This window comes from Gallus gallus, chromosome 4 (genome assembly GCF_016699485.2).
Source record: "Gallus gallus isolate bGalGal1 chromosome 4, bGalGal1.mat.broiler.GRCg7b, whole genome shotgun sequence".
NCBI lineage: Eukaryota > Metazoa > Chordata > Aves > Galliformes > Phasianidae > Gallus > Gallus gallus.
This window is the reverse complement of record NC_052535.1, coordinates 60,578,844-60,602,602: the sequence shown is the minus strand read 5'-3', so window position 1 is coordinate 60,602,602 and position 23,759 is coordinate 60,578,844. Positions and strand designations below refer to the sequence as shown.

The 23,759-nt window shown below is 35.6% G+C and overlaps 1 protein-coding gene across 3 annotated transcripts; it reads left to right on the top strand.

Moving 5' to 3' along the window:
- PDLIM3 (PDZ and LIM domain 3) lies at positions 1 to 22,436 on the top strand. Of its 3 annotated transcripts, XM_015285427.4 has the most exons (8): positions 1 to 207; positions 4,582 to 4,733; positions 6,347 to 6,431; positions 12,273 to 12,340; positions 15,580 to 15,843; positions 18,373 to 18,500; positions 19,576 to 19,687; positions 20,498 to 22,436. In XM_015285427.4, exons 1-8 carry the CDS (start codon positions 115 to 117, stop codon positions 20,685 to 20,687), a joined length of 1,092 nt encoding a protein of 363 aa, XP_015140913.2. In that variant the 5' UTR covers positions 1 to 114; the 3' UTR covers positions 20,688 to 22,436. The 3 variants fall into 3 exon arrangements, with proteins under 3 accessions (XP_015140913.2, XP_015140914.2, NP_001001764.2); XM_015285428.4 differs by lacking the exon at positions 15,580 to 15,843; NM_001001764.2 differs by lacking the exons at positions 12,273 to 12,340; positions 15,580 to 15,843 and adding an exon at positions 11,678 to 11,865.
- Positions 22,437 to 23,759: the final 1,323 nt, after the last annotated feature.

Genomic DNA, 23,759 nt, shown 5'->3' with positions numbered 1-23,759 from the left:
ATCCCAGGAGTCGGCTACCCTGTCCTGCAGGTGCTCAGCACACATCCTCCTGCAGCTGAGCCCCTCATACACACCAAAGGAAAACAAGCAGGAACCCAACAGCACTCAGCCACGATGCCACAGAACGTTATTCTTCCAGGACCGGCACCCTGGGGATTCAGGCTCTCAGGAGGAATAGATTTTAACCAACCTTTGATCATAACCAGGGTATGTGCTTTGTTCATTTCCTTTCTATTTATTGTATTTGACACCTGTTGCAGACTTTTGCCCTTGACTTTTCTTAAGTTCAGAGACACAGATGAAGCTGCGTGCAGATTAGCAAGCAGCTGCTGGCTCTGAGCAGTGCTAGCCGAAAGCTAACTGCTTTAAAAGTTTTGTGTAACGTTTCTATAACTGTTTTACTGGTCTAAAAGAGTACTTCTAAATATGCCCCAAAAATTAAATTCAAGCACTTTGGCAGCAAGAGAACTCTGTCATTATTTCCCCAGGCATTCAGATGAGAAAATTAGTTCTGAGCCTCTGAAGGCCAGAGCCCCACTGCTCCCACTTTCACTGCCTGCCTGAGTGCTCACCAGGGAGACCTTGCCTAGCAGCAGCTCCTCGTGCCTGCAAGTCTGTGTTCTGCAAACTCTCCGTGCCAACTTCCTGAGACGAATCTAACTTTAATTAAACTAAACTCCACATGTTGCCAGCAAAGGCAACAGCACCTGCTTTTACATCAGAAAGTTTTCACTTTCATGAATGTTAAATTAAGGAATTATCAAAAGTTATCTATCCTAAATATGCAAGAGATAATTTTTGTCTGTGTTTTCTGCCATATTTAGTAACAGACAATTCACATTAACCCCCTACTAAAGGGCAGAAAGAACTCAAGCCTTCATTTTCCTACAGATTTTGAACTGCTAACTGCAAATAGTTTAAGAAACAAGTTACTTGATGAAAGGAGCATATAGAACAGGCAGCTGCCCTGCATCTACAGATATATATATCCTGTCATTAAGTAGATCTGTATTTCAATTTTTTTTATTATTATTATTTTGAAAACTGTGTTAAACACGTTAAGGATCAGAACTAGTTCTTCCTATGTTTTTGCTGCTTTTCAGCACCTCAGACACACTGTGAGTATGTGATGCATGAGCCATCTAACCCCCAGCGCCTTCCCCCCCTCCCCCAAAGCCCTGCACTATGACTCAATATATACACTATGTCTGGTATTAAACAAACATCAAAAGCCTTGAATGATGGATGCCACTCGTGATGCCTTGCAGTAAATATGCTTCTATACAGGAGTCCATAGAAAGTTGAAGCACTGACCCTTTTTATATTGTACCAGTAAGAATTAATTTCTTTTAATCACTTACTCCAGATTCACACTAGCATAAAAACAATTTACTTATTTTAAGTGTAAGTAGAAGAGAGTGCTATTTGAGTTCACACAACTTCATAAAAAACACTCATAGGATATAACAAAAACCCTTAAGCAAACAGTAGACAAAAACAGTGAATAAAGAAAAAAAATCTCTGGCTGTTTTGGGGCCTTCATTGCCTTTTATGGGCTTCCAAAAGAAAAATAGTTTCCATTATCTCTAATGAAAAATATTTCAGCGGTGTCTGGTTTGTATTCCCTTTGTGTTTAGATTAAGTGCAATGAAGTTTAAAACTTCAGTAACAAAGGATGTTACTATAAATGTAGCTTTCTAAAGAATAAATGATTTTACAATTGACTCATACCTACCGAATGCCTCACAAGACACAAGTCATGGGCTTTTAGCAAACTATGGCAATACTCAAAAATCACATTGCAAGTAGAACTATGAAATAATATATATGTATGAGAAAGAACATGTTTAAATTTGCTTGGCTCAAGTTTAGTGATTTTAATGGTGGATTTGTTTAATCTTAGTTTTGTTGTTGTTGTTTTTGCCACAACATACATTTAGAAGAATCTTTCAATAAGTATTTATGCTGTAGATCTTAACCACTAGGGAACAATTTGCAGGATTCATTTACCCTGCTTTTTCAGGCCTAGATGTTCATTTCATAAGAGGAATCAACAGCAGTCCATTCACATTGGGCTCAACTGTCCTGACAAGAAATACTACTTGCTATAAAGTGGTGGATAGATTATTTTCAAACATTTTGAATAAACAATTCAACAGGTGTACATTTAGGTGGCTATAACGCCCCCTTGTTCAACAAGAAAAAGGTTTGACTAGAACAAGTCAGAGGGCCCACGACAGAAGAGATCATCGTACACCTGTCTAATGAACAGATGCCATCTCAAAAATCCATTTGCAATTTTTCCAAGCAAGACAATTCTCTTGATTGTTTCAAGCAAATGCAAAGACCACAGATCCTGATCACTGAGAGGATGGAAGAACAGGAAGGAGAGTAAAAATAGACACATTGTTAGATTCTATTAGGGTCAAGAATGATCAGCTAACTGGAAATAAGGAAAATATTTTTCTTTAATCCTTGGAACTCTACATAGATGAAAGAAATTATCTAAGCAAAACCAATCAAAACCCCAGGCTTCATGAAACAGAATAATTTCCATCTGTACTGAGCAGAAGATAACAGTTTGAGTCATGTATTTAGAGGAATGCAAACCTAGACTTTAAGTAATATTAAATAAAGCATTACATAAAATTAAAACTTGTGGAGGTTGGAGTAAATGATAAAACACTATTAACTCTAGATTTCAATTCTGTTTTACTACAGTTACAGATCATAATGCAAATATTTATATTAAGTTAACTTTATGTTTAGCCTCTCTGCCTGCAAACATTCAAAACTTTTCATAAAGTAAAAGCTTAAAATATTTATGAAAGTGTATCAGGACAAGTTTCATAAGTCTATTAAACAGATGCAGAGTGTTTTTCTTCAAAGTACCATAACAGACATCATCCCACATGGTTAAAGAGTTATCTCCATCAGCATCTGAATGCTCAACAGATATTCTGTATTTATCCAAATACTGAGGATGCAGGAGCAATAGATATGCCATACAGACATGTCTGAAAGAGCAAGGAAAGTTTTCTGAAAGCACCAGCAGGATCTAACTCATGAAGCAGAGATGACCAGCAAACACTGTGCCCATAACATTTTGTAAGTAGTCACAATACACATTTCATAAGTCACCAACTAGTTCCTTAAGATACAGCATCACTTATTGAGGTACCTGCAATATCAATATTATATCTGTAATACTGTGTGATCTTGCACTGCACAGGGTGGTCCCTTTCTTCACTTGAGAAGGAACGAGAGAATGGCTGGTTTTGCCCATTATATTTGGAGCATTAGAGAATTTAGCAGACATTCTAATGCCAGTGGCCTCCTCTGCAGTTGTCATTCCATGCGTGTCCTCAACATGCTAGACAAAGTCAGGAGCCATCCCAGGCTACAGGAAGAAGCATGATCTCCCCCACCCATTTCTTACTGCACTAGCTTAAGTGGTCTCAGTGTGGTTTATTTAAACTAGCAGCTGTTAAAATTTGACAAACAGATAATTTTGGAGACTCCAGACTCAGAATCAGCAAGAAACTTTCTTGATCCATATTCAAGCTGACTATTCAGGCACCTTAACGCTTTGTTCAATACACAATAGACAAGCCCATCCATTTGGAGGTTGGTGGGGCTAATAGTCTCCAGCTGGTCACAGGCACCTGTTTTGAAAGCTTACTTAACTCATGTGATAATAATACACACACTACAGCTTGTTACAGAGAAATAACAAATAAGTTTACAAGTTGGAAAGCAGGGAGAAAAAAAAAAAAAAGCCTGCAAAACAAATCCAAAGTTCCTCAAGCATTCAAATTCACTGAAAGAGATGGACAGCTAGAAAGAGGAAAGAATGACTGGCTGACATTTGCCACTGTTTCAATACTGATACTCTTTTTGGTAGGCATTGTTTGTTATTTCACCTGGAAGAATCACTGATACTGAAGTGCAGTAGGACTGAAGAACTCAGAAGTTCAGGATCCAGGTTAGACATGAATAAAGAGAAAATATTATTTCAGTATTACTGGCATATTTATGATTACTTACATAGATAATATGAGAAGGCAAGCTTGCAGGAAATACATTAACTGCTGTATGTTGTCAGTAAGCACAGTGAGACCACAAATGCCTTTCTATGTTCCCCAGTCAATGAAAATCACACACATGATCATCAAGCATGACGACTGCATAGCAGCATACTATTTTGCTACTCCCTGAGGTTTGAGGGAGAACATCACCACTTTTTTCAAGCAAATTACACAGCAGCAGTTGAGACAAAAGGTTCAAAGACAGTTAAAGTAATTACAGAAAATAAAGTGGAATCTATTTAATTCAGAAAGCGTGAAAACAATTTTCATCTGCTTTGAAGTTATGATGAATAAAGCATGTCTGTTGATCTGACAATAGAACTACAGATAAATCAGCAAAACTACAAAGGCAAGGCTTCTGGGAGAAATCAGACAGTTGTTTATGTACCCACTCCTTCCACACCCAATCCAGCAGGAAATGGGGAAGCATGTTTAAATTCATTCTATCACTTTTTAGGTATGAATGCAGCTTCATTCAGAATTTGTTTTTCAGATTACACCTGGAAGCAAGGCTTCTACTGCCAACTTGTGCCCTGGTGATATTATTGTGGCTATCAATGGCCTAAGCACAGAGAACATGACACACAATGACGCGCAGGAAAGAATTAAAGCAGCTGCACACCAGCTTTCCTTGAGAATAGAGAGGTATGTGAACATATCTGCTTACTTCTGAGAAAAGATACCGTACAATCAACCAATGCACTGCAACCATTATGTAGGTTAACTATGTAAAATACTTCTGAGAATTTCACAACACCTTTCAAATTACACATGCAAACCTACCTCACAAACTCCACATCAGGCAATAGTCCCAGAACACATTCACAGAAGCAGGATTAACTTCCATCAGGGAACTCTTCTGAAAAATCACTGAGCTATGAACCCTATCCCTCACTGCCTCTACTTCACAAGCCTTATATTTACCATAGGGAAACAAACAGTTCTTAACATTCTTGGGAAATAAAAAGCTGGAAAGGGCCAAGTGGAGCCCTTAGCTAACTGCCACTTGGTCAGTTACCTCACTGTTCTACCACTCTCAGCTCCAGGTGCTTATCACTGCCTCCTGCTCTCAAACACAGGGAAAGCTCCTAGCCTATCTTCCCAGTTAAGGAAAGGAACAACACAGTAGACTTTAACAAAAAGTAGCTAAAAATACCAAATAGTTCTCTTACCTGAAATGTACAAGCCCAGAAATTTCTTGCAGTAACTTCTCTCCACTGAAGCTACCACGAGGAACAACATGCACCTTCACATCCCCTAAATGTGTTTGTTCAGCCTTTAATCAAAATCACTTTCCCAGCTGTCTCCAAGAATCAGACAACTCTGACCAACCTGACGCCCTTAGGGAGACACAGCACTTTGTTCCAGCTGACCACAATATTCCTTTCCAAACAAAGGAATATTTTTCTTGGAAGGAGGATCGTCTAGTTACTAGAGCTTAGACTTTAGTTCAAAAATTCCTACACTTAATTGCAGAATATCAATCTGTTACAGGCTGCTACATACCATTTAACAACCCTCTTAAGTATTTAAAAACATGGTAAGTGTAATTTTCCATGTGAAGTTTCAGCAAATTTAAAAGTTCTAAATATTTGGGTTTATATAGCAAACAGTATTACTGTCTACACTGTATATTAATGTTTAATGTTAGTATTGTAGCATTCGAAAATCAGCTGCCAAATTTTCCTTTGCCTGTGAAGTCAGAATTGTATCTGATATTTACATGTTCGCTATCTCCACTGAAGCAACTGAAAGAATTAGCTGTGCAACATCTATTTACAACTGGATATATATATTGTGTACCTAAATTGCACCCTTCCTCCTTTGAAAAGCAGCCCTTCCACAGGTATTGTGGTCATGAAAAAATAAACTGACATTGAGGTTTAGGAAAATTCCTAATATATGCACCTATCTGTGCAAAGTATTAAAGATATCCAAAAAGCTATCAAACATTTAAAAAACAAAGCTGTAAAAACCTTGCTCTACCCAGAACAGAAAGGGACTAGTTTTCCTTTGCATCCCATAAACTATTAACAAATTATTTCCAATTCTTCATACTATAAGTAATTGAAAATATATAGAAATACTTTTTAATACAGTTCACATACAGTACACAAATACTGTTAAAGCACTTTCATGTTAATACAGTAACAAAGCATAAAACAAACTAAACTTTCAAACTATACTACCTTTTACATGGAGATATATAACTATACAGGAATTCATGTTCTTTAATTTCTACCTTTTCCTCTTTGTAGGGCAGAAACTAAATTATGGTCCCCACAAGTTTCAGAAGATGGCAAAGCAAATCCCTACAAGATAAATTTGGAAGCTGAACCACAGGTATGAATTCTTTAAATTTACCTATGCATTTTCATTCATCTGTTTACACTTCACATGATCTCCCTTGTGGTCATTAAAATTCTTTGAATACCACTCTATCCATTATCTGCCAGTTTAAGCAAATATGAATCATCACAGTTTTCAGATACATGAGCATCACCTTATCTGATGGATGTTTTAGTTTTTCAGCTACAAATAAAACAAAATTTTAACAAGTTACAACACATTCCCATTTTTCTTTAAAACTGCACATATCATCATAGTTCTACTATGGATAAAAACACTTCCTTTTATTCTGATGCTGTTTAAGTTGCTTTAACTCCTTTAGAGAGTTTCTAATGAAGTCAGAAATAAATGTCAAACACCAATGCAATGTACCCATCACATCTCAAGAGTCTTTTTGATGAACCAGGTAATGCATCAGGGAAATTCATTAATCTTGGGTGTCTCCATTTCCATGCACTTTTACACTATACTACAGAACTGAAAGTTACAAAAGTGTTCAACATCCACACACTGAACAATAAGCAAATAATTCACCACTTTTGAACAGCCCAGTCCTGTTTCTTGTACACGAGAAAAGTAAACCCACTTAATTTAAATCCTCCTCTCTCTTCAGGCTCATACCCTGTCCCTGTGCAAGGCTTTGAGCAGAAGTTTCCATGTCGTTATCTGTTAATTGTCTAGCTGCTGTCTATAACTAGTGCTTTACTTCCTTTGCCATTCCTCCTGTAACATACATAAACATTTGCTGTAGTCTCAAGAGAGAAAGAGAAAAGAGCATTCTGATTGCAGGCCAGGATCAAAGCAAGTATGCCAAAGTGTTTATTTTGTGCTATCCCAGGAAAAAAAAAAAAATAAGAGCAGATTCAATTTGAACACATTCTACACAGTGAATGCTTCCACCCATTCTGTTCTCACAGTTGCACTCCAAAACATGAATACAGCATTCTAGCTTTCCAGTTCTCTCTCTGTTCTGCTCTAAAGACTTCATACTAGACAATACAGCAAACTTCAACAGAAACAATCCACCTTCTTCAGCAGTAAGAGACAGTATAACAAAGAAACAAAACAGCTATTTTAAATGCATATTTCTGTGGAATAAGTAGGATATACATAGAAGACATAGCAGTAGAACAAAGTCACTACAATCTGTACAGAAAATTACTTAGGTATGCATTACAGGACTGTAATCCCTTTACATGTATGCTGCATTCCTAAGAGGAACTGTTAGTTAAAAATAAATCATAAGATTTCTCTAAGTGCTATCTGGCAGGCTCCTGAAAAGCAATCTCCATTGGGCAGTTAGAAAAAATATCTAACCCAGATTTAAATAGCCAGCCTCTCCACATGGTACAGAGGTATGTCTAATTCTTTCCTGTATCATAAAATCAGGGGTACTAATTAATTTCAATAAATATTAGGTATCAGAAAAGCAGCAATGTTAGTAAAGAAATATGCTAAGCCATCCCCGAGATGATTTACATTTTAAATTCTTCTGCTGAAGAATATCCATCAATCCGATCTACCTGTGTGAAAAAATACAGCCTTTTTTCTATAAGTGCAGAAATTTTAAACTTAATTTTGTGGCTTATTTGGTCACAGCAGTGTGTGTAACAACAGTGCAAACAGAGCAGAATGAAAACTTCCTCAGATGACCATTTACAGTACATCTACAATCTGTTCTGCATAAATCACGGCAGTGTGTGCTGCTGTCTAACAATGAACAGAAGCATTGAAGCCCAGGCCAGTGAAACAAAATCCAAAAGCAGTATAGTACTACTTCAAGTGTAAATCCTGTTTATCCAAAAGTATTGCACATACTGGTTGGTCTACAAAAATGGAAAATCACTGAGTTGTATAAAAAGTATTTTCTGCATCTGGATAACAATTAAAATTACTCAAAAGGCTATAGATGTTATAAAGATAGTTAGAACTTCTACTTTTGCCAGATATATGATTTAAAGTACACTAAGAAAGTTTCACAAGGGGGGAAGTCAGTAATTTAAAATCCATTAGTAGCTGACTACATAAGAATAATTGAAGATTTAAACAATCTTCTCAATGATTTTAATTTGCAAGCTAATAAAAGATAGTTATAAATGAAAGTAAAACATACTTTAAATAGTTCAGCATATCGACACGAGGCCAAAGAATGCTTACTTTAATTTCAACAGATAGAAAGTGTTCTACTGGTACTTGAAGATGGTTATGTGAAAACTGATAAACAATTAGCACCATGCCTAGTTGCAGCTATGGAACTAGAAACCTTTACACAGTGGAAAGCTTTTGCATTAGGCTGAGCAGCCCCAGTCATTTGGAGATTGACAGAGGCAATTGTCAAAGCATGATTAAAAACTCCCACTAGTTTTTCCTCTGGGAAGAGGATACAAAGGCAACAATCCCAGCAAACAACTTCCAGTGATAGTTGCTGACCAGGAGCCACTCTTGAAAGCTCCGCATTCCCATATGAGAACCAACCACTTCGTTTTGTTAATCTGGAGCAACCTATAGCACAGTGAATAATAGGAAATAATTGACTACTTGAAGTACCGTTAATACAATTCCTTCATATTCTGTATAAAAGTAATTTAGAACAGAAGGTTCTCAAATAATATAATTAGGAAAAAACAATCAAAGTAAATGACAAAGTGAATCTTATCATCAATTTAAAAAAAAAAACCCTCATATATAACTTTCTACTATATTGTCAATGTAAAACAATACTATGATCTGTACAATTTTTTTTCCATTTACAACTCTTTTAACCTCAGGTAAAATTGCTTCCATCATCACAATTTCTTGAACCGTTTTTATTTGTTTTTTGTTTTTTTTTAATTGCTTCTATCTTTGCCTTTGAACATTTTGTTCCCTGTTACTCGACCTCTAGCCATGAAAGACATTATACATTCCCTTGGAGATATAAATCTACTATATACATAGATAAGTCCAAAAATCTAAACAAAACAGAACACTATTCTACAAAATTTATAGTCTATTACCACTTCTAGTCAAGTACTGAAATGATACACTTATACTCACATTGTTTTGAGGACCTAGCCTGTCTTCTGTAACAGCATTCACAGAGATTTTAGTCACAGGGTATCTCCAACTTGTAAACCTGTCTGTACTCACGGCAGTTATCCCCAAAGAACGCCATTGTACAATCCTTGCTGCATGCATTTCTACAGACTTCTGGGGCTGTGTTCATTCTGTTCCTGGTACCTGTACCAAAATGCAAGATGTACTTAGTCATGCAAAAAGGACATCAGTCCAGTAAAAAAAAAAATTAAAATTTAAGAAATGAAATACCATAATTATCACACATTCCTGATTAGGAATTTCAACAACCTTCAGTTCTCGTTTTGCTTTTGAACTAAAAGAGGACTTTTTACAGAGTCAGTAAGATCCAATAAACACAAGAGCTGGACTATTTTTGCTGCTGTATGTTCTGTCATTGATATTTTATATGAAGAGATGATTTTAAAATAAATAGGAATTTACGTCTAATTAACTTCAAGTACTTTTTTTCACAACTGTCATATTGTACATATGCTACTATGGTGCCATGTCTTCTGTGCTGTTCATTCGTCAACAAGAATTAAATGGGGTGAAATGACAATGTTCCTTGTTGTTTTTGTTTGCTTTGTATCATACATGGATTTAAATCAGTTTTAAATATTTTGATATTAATATATATCATAAAGTAGACATGAACCTAAACAGTAGTAGCTTACTTCCATTTACTAATACATTTTACCAACTGCAATGCAGTTCTGACAGAAAGAAACAAAGATTGCAAGCAAAACCTTTGTGCACATCTATCTGACTGCTTCTTTCAGTAGTGTCTTACAATGCAATGCTGCTAAACACTCCCATTTAATACAACTGCTTTTACTGTCTGCATTTCCTGGCTGCACATTCTACATAACCATGACTTTTCTTTCCATCTGTTCCTAAATATATTCCTGCTACCATTGTTTTGAATGAAAACTACAGAGCCAGTTCACATTCAGGTTTTCATAATTTCAAAAATAAAAACCTACAGATGTCAAAAATTTGTCCATACTTATCTAATCTGCTCTGACTATCTTGAATTGCCCCAGGGATTTAAGTATTCAAATTATATTGTATTTTTTGCTAATTTGTTTTAACTCATTTTTTTCTAGCATTCCTAAAAGCTAGCATGATCTAAAAAAGGCATTTCTGCATCCAAAAAAAATAAAGACTTTGTTTAAAAATTGACTTAGCAGATTTGATTGACTCTGCAGGATTTAACTGAAAGACCCCAATTGCAGCAGAATAATTTTAACACTGAAGATGTTGGCTGTATCACAATTAAAAAACAGGTGACAGCAAATACATAAATTGTACATAATGATTAAACCGAAAGCTCCGGTAACTATGACTTGAGCTCCTACAATCTGGAATAAAATTGATATGGGAATATCAGAACAAACTCTGTATAAGTCATACGACACTGTGTGATACCAAGGCAATTATATAAATTGTCTATAGTACTGTAGTATTACTCCAACCACACCTTCAAGCAGAGAATTCAACTTTCAGGAATAAGCATGTGCAAAAGTTCTGTCTTGCTTCAGATTTCATCCTCTGTAGATTTGTTGTCAAGTGGCCTAAACCCTAGGAAAACCAAGCACAAGGCAAAATACACATTCCATATCCAAAGGCAAAACAGCAAATTGGCAGAGCTAACCTATGGAAGTACCAACAATCTCTGCTCTTTTACCATTGAAACTTCCAGTCTCTAAAGAAGAATGCCATTCAAATGTAGAAACCTCTGTTACGAATGAGACCTTTTTTTCTATATGGTTCAAGTGCTCACATAGCACTGTCTCCAAAAAGCACTGCAGGACAGCAGGAAAGGATGATGTATCAAAGATTCTTCATCCACTGGATGTTTCTACAAGATGAACCTAAGCAGTGTAAAATCTAGAGAATACAATAGGTCATCTCACTCATTTCTTCTTAAACTTTCATACTACTCACAAATGCAGAATGCCTTCTCGTTGCTCTGAGACAGAAAAAATAATCTCTGAATGTGTATGGCTTAAGAAGAAAACAGAAAATTCATGGAATAATATAGTGTGCTTGCATCAGTTAAAAAATAACGAAGTTGCAAGAGTAAAAAATGCAGAGATTAACAATACTGATGTCAGTTTTACTCATTACTAGCTTTGGTGTGCATTGTAGCTCTGTGTATTTTGTCTGCCTATCACGTACAGGAATTCAAGCCTATTGGTACAGCTCACAACAGAAGGGCCCAGCCTTTTGTTGCAGCAGCAAATATTGATGACAAAAGACAGGTAGTGAGCTCCTCCTATAATTCTCCAATTGGGCTGTACTCATCTGGCAATATACAAGACGCACTCCATGGACAGCTGAGGAGTCTCATTCCTAACGCATCGCAAAAGTGAGTACTGGTATTTATTTCTAATATGCAGTCTTTTGTGTTATATCACTATCTGTTCTGTTTTCAGTTAAAAAGTCCAGCTCTTGCTGTTTTTTTTCTTCTGATAATCAGGAGTTTATTGGTTATCCAAAAAACGAGTGATAAATGAAGCAACTTTTTCCAACACAGAAAATTCTACATTCAATCTGCACACTGCAGGTAGCTACAATTCTCCCCCTCTACTGATCTGCAACACTGCTATCATCCTTTTCTAACACCTTTACTTTTCAGCTTTTAAGTACCAGAAATGTACAAAATAAAAAAGGTGACTTCATAGTTATGATTTTAAAACATCATCAGCTACCTTTTAACTAGAAGTAAACATTTATAGGCCAAAAGAAGCTATTTTAACCCTCTTTTCTTTACAGGATATCAACTACTTTGAACACAGGCATAATATTCGGCCGAAACCTTTCATACTCCCAGGCCGAAGCAGGTTATAAACTCTGAGTGCTGTGATGAGTTTGAATGCATGGTGTTATTTTTTTAATGGATACTCACAGTTTGCATTAATATAGCATACTGAGGCATTTGAAATTAACTTATGGTAGTATATAGCCTATGTCTGAAGTTTAAAAACCTGAAGTGCCTGACTTGCAGATATCAGGCCTAAAATTCAAAATTTCCGAAAGCAAGCATGTCCAGGCCCTCCTCTCAGTTATACACATATGATTCTGAAGTAACTGCAACCACAAACCTGATTCAGTTTGTAGCGTGACACCAAGTATTGTACACTTACAAATATACAGAGCTTTGAAATTCTGTCCAAAAGCAAATGTATGAGATTCCTTCACTTCCTACATAAAAGATAGGTACTTCTGCAAGTTAAAGTCTAGGCCATGCAGTGATTTTAAGTTCAAATTTTAGCAGATAGCTGTTCAGAGGATATCCTAGTGACTAATGCAGAGCTAAAATAACTACCTAACGTTACAGACGTGTAAATCTGTAAAATGCAGAACAGGTTATATATTAACATTGTTTCAGTGTAATACTCCTTAATCATAACTGGGGGTAGAATGTCTAATTTACTATTATTTGCAGTATTAAATGCAGAGGGGAGAGAGAGACAAAGCAAATTCCTTGGCTGAGAAGACTCAAAGAAGCTCAAAAGTACTCAAGCAATACAATATACTGTGATATTATCTTTTATGCTTTTTAGCAGTAACAGGTTTTACCAGTGAATTTAGTATTCTGTATTTCATTCTGAGGGTCAAAAATGCCTGTGTGCTATGTTATACTACTTCAAGTCTGACAGACTAGACTGAAAAAGCAGAATAGTTGATTCCTGCATACAAAGGACAATCTCATACGGACTATCAGTTTTATAAGATGTATTTTTTTTTCACTATCTGAGTGACAAAGAGGAACCTAACGGACAGATAGAGCCCCATCCTTCTGTGAACAAGAATGAACAATGTGGAATGGAGAAAACATGCCCATCTCTACCCGGAGCCTGATGACAATACAGGATAAATGATAACACAGTCTTTAGGAAATATGAGGCCTCTAACTACAGGCAACATTTGTATGTATCTAGAACTGCCTTTGGACCATGAAGTACCATTTGCAGGTATCTAATCAGATTCACAGAAGTTCAAATGAGTGTAGTGGGAGCCTATCCTCCATTACCCAATACTTTCAGAGATAATGCTGAATTAAATTGGCCGTTTTCCAGCTTGTCAGATAAGAACACCAACCTACCAGAAATGTAAGAAGTTTGAGAACTTTAGTTGGGTAAGGTTCGTACGGTGTTCTAGCATTGCAGAAGTCTATATTCAAAAACTGCACTCTTTCATGGATAATCTTAAATCTACAAAACCTTATCTGTCACACAGTTTGTCTCCTACTTTTTCATTAGTTTAGCTGAAAACATATTCTTTGTTAAACACAGCAAAACAAACAAACATAAACAAAAAAAACCACCTCCACCTTGACCATAAATATCCCCTTAGAACAGACAGCTGAAGGTAAACAGCACTTTGATGACAAGAAGAGCTGATTCTGGGCTGTGGGATTGAACTAACATTCAACATTAGCCACAACTTTGGACAAAACTAACTGGAAATTGTATTTTATACATGTTTACATTCTATTTATACCTCATTCTGCTCTAACACCACTTCAGCTGCTAATAGCAAGATTTATGCTTTTTCTGCTCTTTCCCTATTTTTTTCCATTTACTAACAGTATCAGCACTGACAAAATAAGATCCTGCAGAATGTAAGGGTATTGTTTTCATTTTTTTTTTAAGACTGTGTATTTATAAATAGCCATAAATATTAATATTTTCAGCTGACTGTTGTTGGGTGATGATACAGAATTTGTACTTCTGGTTTGAGACTTACCTATCCTTTCTGAAATTAGCTTTCTTTTAATATGTTTTTAATTGTAGAAAATGTATTTCCCTTTCAATTTTTAAGAAAGTGGTCCTGCACAAATTCTCCATTGAATCAAGGGGAGAATTTGACTACTTCTTCATACAAGAGTATCTCCTGAGCAGAGTATTGCATTGTATGGTCAAACTGTGAAATACAATATTATTTTACAGGTTTACACAAAATCGTTCAGCTTGGAAAAAACCAATTACAACCCTGATACAAAGGGAAAAGCTTAAGTATTTATCATGTCTTGGTTCTGAATATCATATAAATGGTAACCAATTACACAACAACAGGGAAAAAAAAAACCCTGGAATCAAGAAAGCCTCTGAGATGCTCTGAAGAAAATACTGAAGCCTTCAAATTAGTGACACTGAAAAAGACTTTGAGCATAATGTTTACATTATTTTACCAGGCCTTTTTCAGAGATGTTAGTGTGCAGTAATACTTCAGTAATACAGAGCAACATCAGTATTTCTCCAAAACTGTACATCTTCTTTATCTTATATAAATTACATGCAAAATCTGCTTCAAAAGCAGTAAAATGAATTCTCTATTCTTGTGAAGGACCATTTTATATTCTATTGGAAACACTGTCATTTAGAAAAGCAAAAGTATGACTGGCTGTTAAAGCGTTTGTTCTTCTATGGAATTTTCTACAAATATTGCAAATAAAAAAGAAATATATTGATAAAATAATTTTAAAAGACGAACTCATGTCTCACAGAATTTAAGGAAATCTGGGAAATGTCATATTCATTATTTTACACTACTTTACAGTAATTTCTTCAGAAGTGGACTGGGATGGATTATAAAGTGCAGGGCTGGAATTGTGCATTTAGGATTCCAATACTGCTGGTTTTAATTCCGTCACTGGCATGTACAACTCACATAATCTTTGTATGCTATTCTTTTGAGATCTTAAGAATTACTTGCCTACAACAAGTTTTATGGAGGCTTAAGTGGTCCTCAAGCAAAATCTATTCAAAATGCAAATTAATGTTATGTTCTGAAATATTACATTCATTATAATTTTTTTACCATCTAAAGAAAATGCTTGCCAGAATTCTAAGGAATGCTTTACAACTGGCACTGGTACTTTTTACAAGAAAATGCTTTTCAATGAGTACACATACTTTTGCTTTTCTCTTCTTTCTCTACTTCTACTTTCCTGTATTTGTTACATACATATGCTTGCTAACATCACCATATTCCTGTACTTTTGTCTTTATTCTCTATAATCCGATGCGCACTGCACACCTTTCTGCACTCTGGCTGTAATCTGTAATTAACACAGTGGATGCAGCACTCCTTCGGGGATTGACTGTGGCAGTGGACGTAGTACCCCCTCTTCAATTAGCACGGTTAGCTCCATCTGCCCCACCGAGCTGAAAGCAGTGTCTAGGATGGCCCCTAACGTTCCCCTGGAAATGGAGCTTCCCGGTGTCAAGATTGTACATGCTCAGTTTAACACACCTATGCAGTTGTACTCAGATGACAATATCATGGAAACACTGCAAGGCCAAGTTTCTACAGCTCTGGGGGAAACACCCGTAATGAGGTAATTAGAGCGGTACGCTTGATATTTATTAATATATGAATTTAGAATGTACCAGCAGTCATGGGCTTTAATTATGTCACACGGTTCCTTCAAGAATGCGTAAAGGGGTTAAAGACTAAGTTATTTAAAGGCATTCGATGTTTTCATTAAAACATCAGTAGTTGATGAGTTTTAGTATTAAAGAGGTCTTTCAGAATTTATAAATAACTCAGAGGAAATAATCTTAAATTTGTAGTTAATAAATAAAAGCTGATTTAACTACCTGAACTACTTGCTGATTGGTCACTCCAAATTAAGATTCTGATTCCCCCCAAAATTCATAATTATTTGTTATTACTATCACAGTTAGTATTTAATAATTTATTCTTATTACATTGCTCTTAATAAATTATTCTTATTGATCACTAATGCAATATTATTATTAACTCAAATTTATTGAAACTGTTGAAATTGAAGTTAGGAGATCTTGTGGGCAGATATTCATACTATTTAACTCCCACTTGAGGCAATTCATTCAGTAACTAGCTTTTGTCCAAAAAAGAGCCAGAATTGACTTAAAGACTTAAAGACTTAAAGACAAGTTAATTGACTTAAAGATCAAAAGATGATTTATGAATTTCATCCACTAAAGTAACTAAAACTCAGGTAGGAACCTCATCAGTATAGACAGCAGTGATGAATAATAAAAGAAGTTTTAAAACTCTACGCATCTTTACAAGGTACAATTCATCATTCATTTTGGTTTATCTTTATTTTTGCTTAATAGTACTTACTTTTCTGCTATACAACAGTACTTAATAATTTATAATATGTATGGTGTAAACTAAAGCTAATTACTAATACGTTAAATAAGCAGTAATCACTGGCACCAATAAGCCTTCTTCAGCACTTTAAAGAACTGGGTTGTAACTAACCATAAAAATCATATTTATAAAGAAATATTTATGTTCATGCTAATTTGATGAACACAAAACCGTACTTCATCTGAGTGATGTTAATCTACTGCATTAATGTTTACCCTCAATAACAACAACAAAAAGAATAGAGAAAAAGAAAAAAGCCAAATAGGTTTTTCTTTATTCTGTAATAATGGATTAAGCCCCAAGTAATCAGATTTCACAAATGACTGTAGTGTTCTCAGTTTGAGAACTGACTCTCTACACAGGTTTGAAATGTCTTTTCTGTTGTGGGATTCATTTTCACTCTATCTTATCTCATAGACTTGTCCCTGTTTTTTGCCGTTTGTTTGTAATTGTATTATCGTTTGTTTGGATTTTAGGAATATTTTAGTCAAGAAGAGATTAAGGGTCTTATTTTGCAATACTGAAAATCTTTAGAAGTGAGCTTACTCTATAGATTAAAAGGTTATGATGAAAGAATGGTATTTGCTACACCAACTTAAATAATGCTCCGAGCAATTTGGTAGATCACAGAAGATGCAAAGAATTAATGTAATCAACAGTAGTTACCATGTATCTGCCCAACTTCTATTCCTCTTACTGTGCTATGTGGCAGTCCAGATGTTACTCTGGGAAGGAAACAAAATCATCTAAGTCAAAAACAGCCTAATCCTCTATGGAATTGGTTGCTTTTCTTCCAGTGTCAACTTATCTAAGGTGCAACAGACAGTAGGAGGCCAGTTGTAATAGGAAATTTAAACTGGACATTTACACAAGTATCAGTGAGATAACAGACTTCATTGAAGTGATTTTTACCTAACTAGTCCCAGTAGCAATTTGAAATTTATGGATGTCACACCACAAAACAGTGTTGGTAAAATCTTTTGTTTGTGGGTCATAAGAAATTCAACCACAAAACGTTATCTGGACAAGAATTTACCTTATATTTTTGTCATGAAATTGCCATTATAAAAGTCACAGTTCCACCCTAATTTAAAAGTAGATTTTCCATTCACCTGTGTTTATTTGCAAATGCAGTACCTAATTCAGTCTCTCTCTGACACCTTCATAAATCAAGTAACAGCGTAGACAAATAATCATTATTGCAACTAGTGAATGAGCCAACTTAGAAAAGTATGAATACCTTGACTTCATGGCACTCTCTCAAAGTGTTTACTTAGGTTTTGGCTGACCCTATGTAAAGATATGGTCTGTGATTTTATCAGCATTCCTGAAGCCAGCTGCTGTGAAAATGGAATTTCTGGATACTGGACCAGAGAGCATCTGGTAATACAGCAGTTGATTACAGGAATGCAACTGCTTTGAAGTTAAACACAAGTACTGGCCTATTTCCAAATGCCCTTAGAGCCAGAGCAGTAATTATGGAAACAACGTCATGAGTTCGTAGACTTATTTTTGTAAGAATTCCATGGATATCTTTTTCAGTACACTAGGCTCCAGAGAAGCCTATATAAAGCAGTGCTACCTGGAAGAAACAGTTTTCCAGTGGCTGGAGAAACTCATATGTCTCTATGGCTGTTTCCTGAATCACATTCTATGCCTGGCAGAGCTATTCATTTCAAGTTATGTCTGTTAACTGCATTCTCTGCTCTTCCTCCCTGTGATGCAGTGACCCAGCTCCCACGGCAGTGCCTCAGTCCGACGTGTATAGGATGCTGCACTCCAACCAAGAGGAGCCCAGCCAACCCCGCCAGTCTGGCTCCTTTAAGGTGCTCCAGAATTTAGTCTCCGAGGAAGGTGGTTAATAACAACATATTCTACCTGTTTAACATTTTTATTTTTTTATATTTGTGGGAAAGGGGAATCTGAGAATAAGAGAGATCAGAAGGACACAAATTTCTGACAGCCCAAGTCTTTATAAATCTGACAAATAGTACACAAGCTTAGTAACATTTCTCCCCTTGCTTTTTTGGCTAGCAATGTCTTGTGTTAATAAAATGGCAATGTTAGTTTAAGACTGCTAATGTACAAAATAGTTTTTAACTGAATGATAAGTTTTACGTGAAAGAACTTTTGGGACACCAAGAAAGAAAACACTCTCTTCCACATCCAGAAAAAAGAGAATTTTAAGCCAGCTTCTAAGATAAGTTTCGCTCATTCCCTCTCCACACTAAATGAAAACTAAAGAGGACAATACCATTTACAGTCATATTTTCCTCCAAATGAAGGGGTTCTGAAAATAACAATATACATTATTAAAGACTACAAGTTTCTAATATTTACAATTACAGTAAAGATAAAAAATAAAATGTAACCAAATTTAATCGAAGGGTGAATATTTATAAATATTCATAACTTTCCCTTTTATATGTAAATATTTACCAGAGAAGGAATGAATGCATCTATTTTTTTCTGTACACGTATTATTGTGGGATTTTATTTGGCATCTTCTTCTGTAATTTTATATCATGTTACAAACCCTTTTGAACTTATTATTATTGTTAATTGTATAACTGAGAAGCTTTTAGAGAGGTTTTGACTATGTTAAGGCTCTATGTTAAAGCCAAATCCTCCTCCCTCTGCTGTTTATATCCACAACCTGCTATTGGAGTATTTCTGTGTGTCTATGAGATAGAGAGCAACATATTTTTAATCACCTGTATCTGCTTTTTGGCTACAGTGCACAATATTGTTCCAAATTCTAAAGACATGGGATCAGGCGCACAAAACTTATACCAAGAAACTTAATTATTAGTTGGCATAAGTGAAAGCTTGTAAGCACATACAGAAGTGCATATTTACAGGAAAAGATTTAACTGTAGCAGACGTTTTTGTATCAGCCTGTATTTAACAGAAATATTTTGGATCTCAGATGGACGTCCAGTGGGTACAAGAAGTGTGAAAGCACCTGTAACAAAGATACCTACTGGCCTGCCTGGAGCCCAGAAAGTACCACAGTGTGACAAATGTGGGAGTGGAATTCTGTAAGTTGTTTCTTCTCAGTTTTAGAAATCTCTAGCTTAAGTGCACGTCCCCGGTTTATGTCCCCATAAACTACAGGAATGCTCTCCCAGTGATAGTCTTTCCCTGCACTAGTAGAAAAAAAAACCTTCCAGAGAATAGAGATATAAAAATATATTGTTCTAAACCCCAAATCATTAGCCCTTTTCTTAGACACTTTCAATATGAAGATTTCAGTTTTGATAACATTCTGTCAAAGTTTTAGTGAAGGTTTCTCAGGACCTTTTGCAAGTTAGTCATTAACACACAATGATGAAAACAGCAGTTACATATGCTGTTGTATGTGTTGTTTGAGGCTGTGAATTCCCAGGGTTGTTCAGTAGTGTAAAGCATCCTTCTGACAAGCCAGTGGGAATATCAAAAACACTCTGTGATCTGTTTTGAATCTACCAGTTTTATATTTTAGTGACATCACTAGCTTCAGCAAAGAACACAGATAATGATGAGGAAATAGGTTTTATAGACTGATTTATTTATTCAACACATTAGTAGGTGAGACTATATTTTCAGTATTGCAACCAAAATAAAATGTCTCTTCAAACTGGTTTTCCAATGGGCTATTAGAAAGCTTACGTCATCACCTCTGATGCATTTTATATTCTACTTATTCAAACTCAACTTACAACTTTAAATTCTCTAGTAGTTGGCAAAACCACCAGAGAAGCAAACTTAAAGGCCTTAAGAGAAATGCCTATAACTTAGCTTGTGTTATACTTTAGCTTCTTTGCACTCTGAATTAATATGAATTAATTTTTTTTCTTGTTTTCACACAGAGGAACAGTGGTGAAGGCACGTGATAAATACCGACACCCAGAATGTTTTGTGTGCTCTGACTGCAATCTCAACCTGAAACAGAAAGGCTACTTCTTTGTGGAGGGCCAGCTGTACTGTGAAGCTCATGCACGAGCTCGCATGAGGCCCCCAGAGGGATATGAAGCAGTTACTGTTTACCCAAAATGCTAGTCTTACATTAGCACACAAATACATGCATGCACACAAGAAGCCTTTAACAGCTTAGAACTTCATTACAACTGTCAGGACTTCTGTCTGAATTCAAAGTAGTGGCTTTTAAACCTTCTCTTGTGGTATTCTGAGCGAGGTGGAAGTCCCTGTTAATCAGCAGTAACATACTATACCAGTAAAATTCAGCTAAAATTTTATCCTTGAAGTTGCCAATACAGCTCAATGGGGTATGAACTGAAACACTTGTACAGGAATAAAAAATAAAATAAAATAAAACAATTGGAACAACAGGAGTATTACATGATTACTGAAGTATGTGCACCCAAGTGCTGTAATTAAGACATTATTTTTAACACGTATTAAGTATCTAATATCTGTACAAATAGCAAACCAATCAAAAGCCTCATTGCACTACAGGCTGGGCCCTACCAAAGAGAGAAACTTGATCAATCATCAGAAAAGAAGCTATTTTACATGGATAGTACAAAACAATAGGATGTTCATGCTTGTTTCAACCATTCAACTATCACCAATGTGTGCCAAAAATAGATTCTGCTTACTTTGCTTTCAATTTGGGGTTACATTTACTTGATTTTCTGATGCAGCAAATGTGTTAAGAAACAAACACCATTTCATATAATAAAATGGCTAGTATCATAATGATCATTTAGTAAGAGGCAAAATAATTCTATATTGTTTAATGATTTGCAATGAAATCAGCTTTCAGCTCTCACATCACTTAACAGAAAATTATTCTGAGGCAGGCACACCAACACATTGTTTTTTTGGGAAGAAAAAGAATTTATTGTATTAGGAGCTCACTGCAAATTGAGAATGAAAGTAAATTTAAAAGCCTTTCTACAGAAAATGTTTCTTTCAGGTACTGGTTTCTTTTTTTTGTTGTTTGTTTGTTTTTACTCTAGATTATTCCATTTCCATAATAGGAACAATGGGAAAACATCACCATAGTATCTTAACTGCTGATAATTAAAACTTGGACAACTTTAAAAATGACTGATAATTAACACATGCAAAAGAAAGATCTTTTATGAAAAGCCTGGTGAACTCACAAGAACACAATTTTTAATCAATTTCTGAATGTTTTGTAAGGGCTCCATTGCTTTCAGGTAGCTATGCCAGCTGCATACACACACACACGACAAACTTTGCCTTAGCGTCTTCCAGAAATACTTAACACAACACTTAAAGTCATAGCAGAAACGAACAACTCCGTGACAAAGAATCTTACTCTTCTCACTCCAAAATGTAAAAAGCTTAAAATATAAGAAGAATAAGGAATCAAAATAAGAAGATGTATATAGTTTACATTTATTTTAAAAATTCAGATGAGTCCCAAAGCCTGAAAGGCAATGTTTGCGTATTCAAAGACTTTAAAAGCTGTTTTAATATTATTTCAGAGTTAATTTTTTTTTTAAATGTGTCACTGTATTCAGAGTTTAAATCTGCATATCGAAAGCACAGAGACACATCCCTCTAAAGGTCAGCCAGTGAATTATTTTCTGGCACAAAACATAATTCTGTTCCTTCCGTATCATGAAGGCTAGATGTAGTATTTATATTTTTCCACTGATAAAGTCCATAAAGTAAACCTGAAAATCATTTTGAAAGTGAGAGTGCACGTGTCTATTTTTACAAACCTGCAATGTGTCATTGGTGTTTTTAAATAATTGCTTAATGTTCATTTATTTGTGGAGCAATTGAAAGTAAAAATAAATGTACTATATATGATAAGGATTCTGTATTTCTTTTCAACTGGTATGAAAAATGAGAATGTACGAATGTCAAGTGACTTAACTAACAGAAGTTAGGCATTTTCAGCCACACAGAAAAGTACATTTTAGATTTTATCGAACAGCTGGCCAGAATGAAACAAGTTTTAAATTAGACATTTGAACATAGAATCCAGGCAAAATCAGCCTTCTGAAAGTGGATACAATGATGTGCTTTCAAAACTGAAGACTTGAAACTACCCCCTCTTTAACAAGCCAAACATTTCAAAAGAAAACCTGAGGAAATTCCTGGAAACGTAGCCACAAGAACTATTAGGTTAGAAGAAAGCCAGAGAACATGACCTGATGACAAATCCTTGAGTGAAGTTCAGTGGCATTACATCATGACATGGTGCTATTTTGAGAGGTTTGAGGTCAGAGGTGATTTTAATAGAACTTGAAAACCTATCTAATTGCAAGTACCAACCTATGTGAAAACCTTTACACCACTGTAATACAAAAGAAACATCAACGTTCAATCCATTAAGATTCAAAAATCTTTGATCCTGATAGAGAAGAATTGGAAATCACATCCTACCTTCTCTTCAGTCTGAAGATATTAAATTCAGAGATTTAAATATGAGAGAAAGATGCAACAGTCCTCTCTGTAGCGTGCTCGAGGCCACATTCTTTACCTCTGGCGGGTGTCAGGGCTTATTGGCACAAATCCCTCACATACAAAGTGTTCAGCTAAAGAATGATCCACTTTATCTGCTGGCTTAAGAATAGCATACCCACTAAATCAAGACATTGTAACACTACTATGCTGGTCAGCTGTGTCCAGACTTTATATATATATTGCAAGCTAGGGAGAGCTATGGCATTTATTTTTAGATGAAGAGAAAGACAGTAAGTGTGACTTCACATGCTTGTTATCTGGGCTCTTCAGATGTTGATCAACAGGTGTGAAAAGCCCTCCTCAGCTATGTTACTACTGCATAAACAACAGGGCTATTCTAGGATGAGCTGGAAACATACGAAATTTTAACTCTTCAAATGAGCAAGACAAACATTGCATCTAAACATACACCTGATTAGTTTACAGAGTGCTCCTGTATCAGTTGTTCAAAGACAAATGCGTTCATTCTCTTACATAATGCCGAAGTGCTACAAACAACCTGAAACTTTAAAACCTTTCTAAAGCAGTTAAAATAAACGCTGTTTCCACTAACTCAATAGCCTCCTTGGGTTTCCAACTGCATTCCAACAGTTTAAAAATATATGAACACTTTTGTTCAGATCAGAAATGTGCTTTTGAAATCTCTCATCATTCTGCTTACTA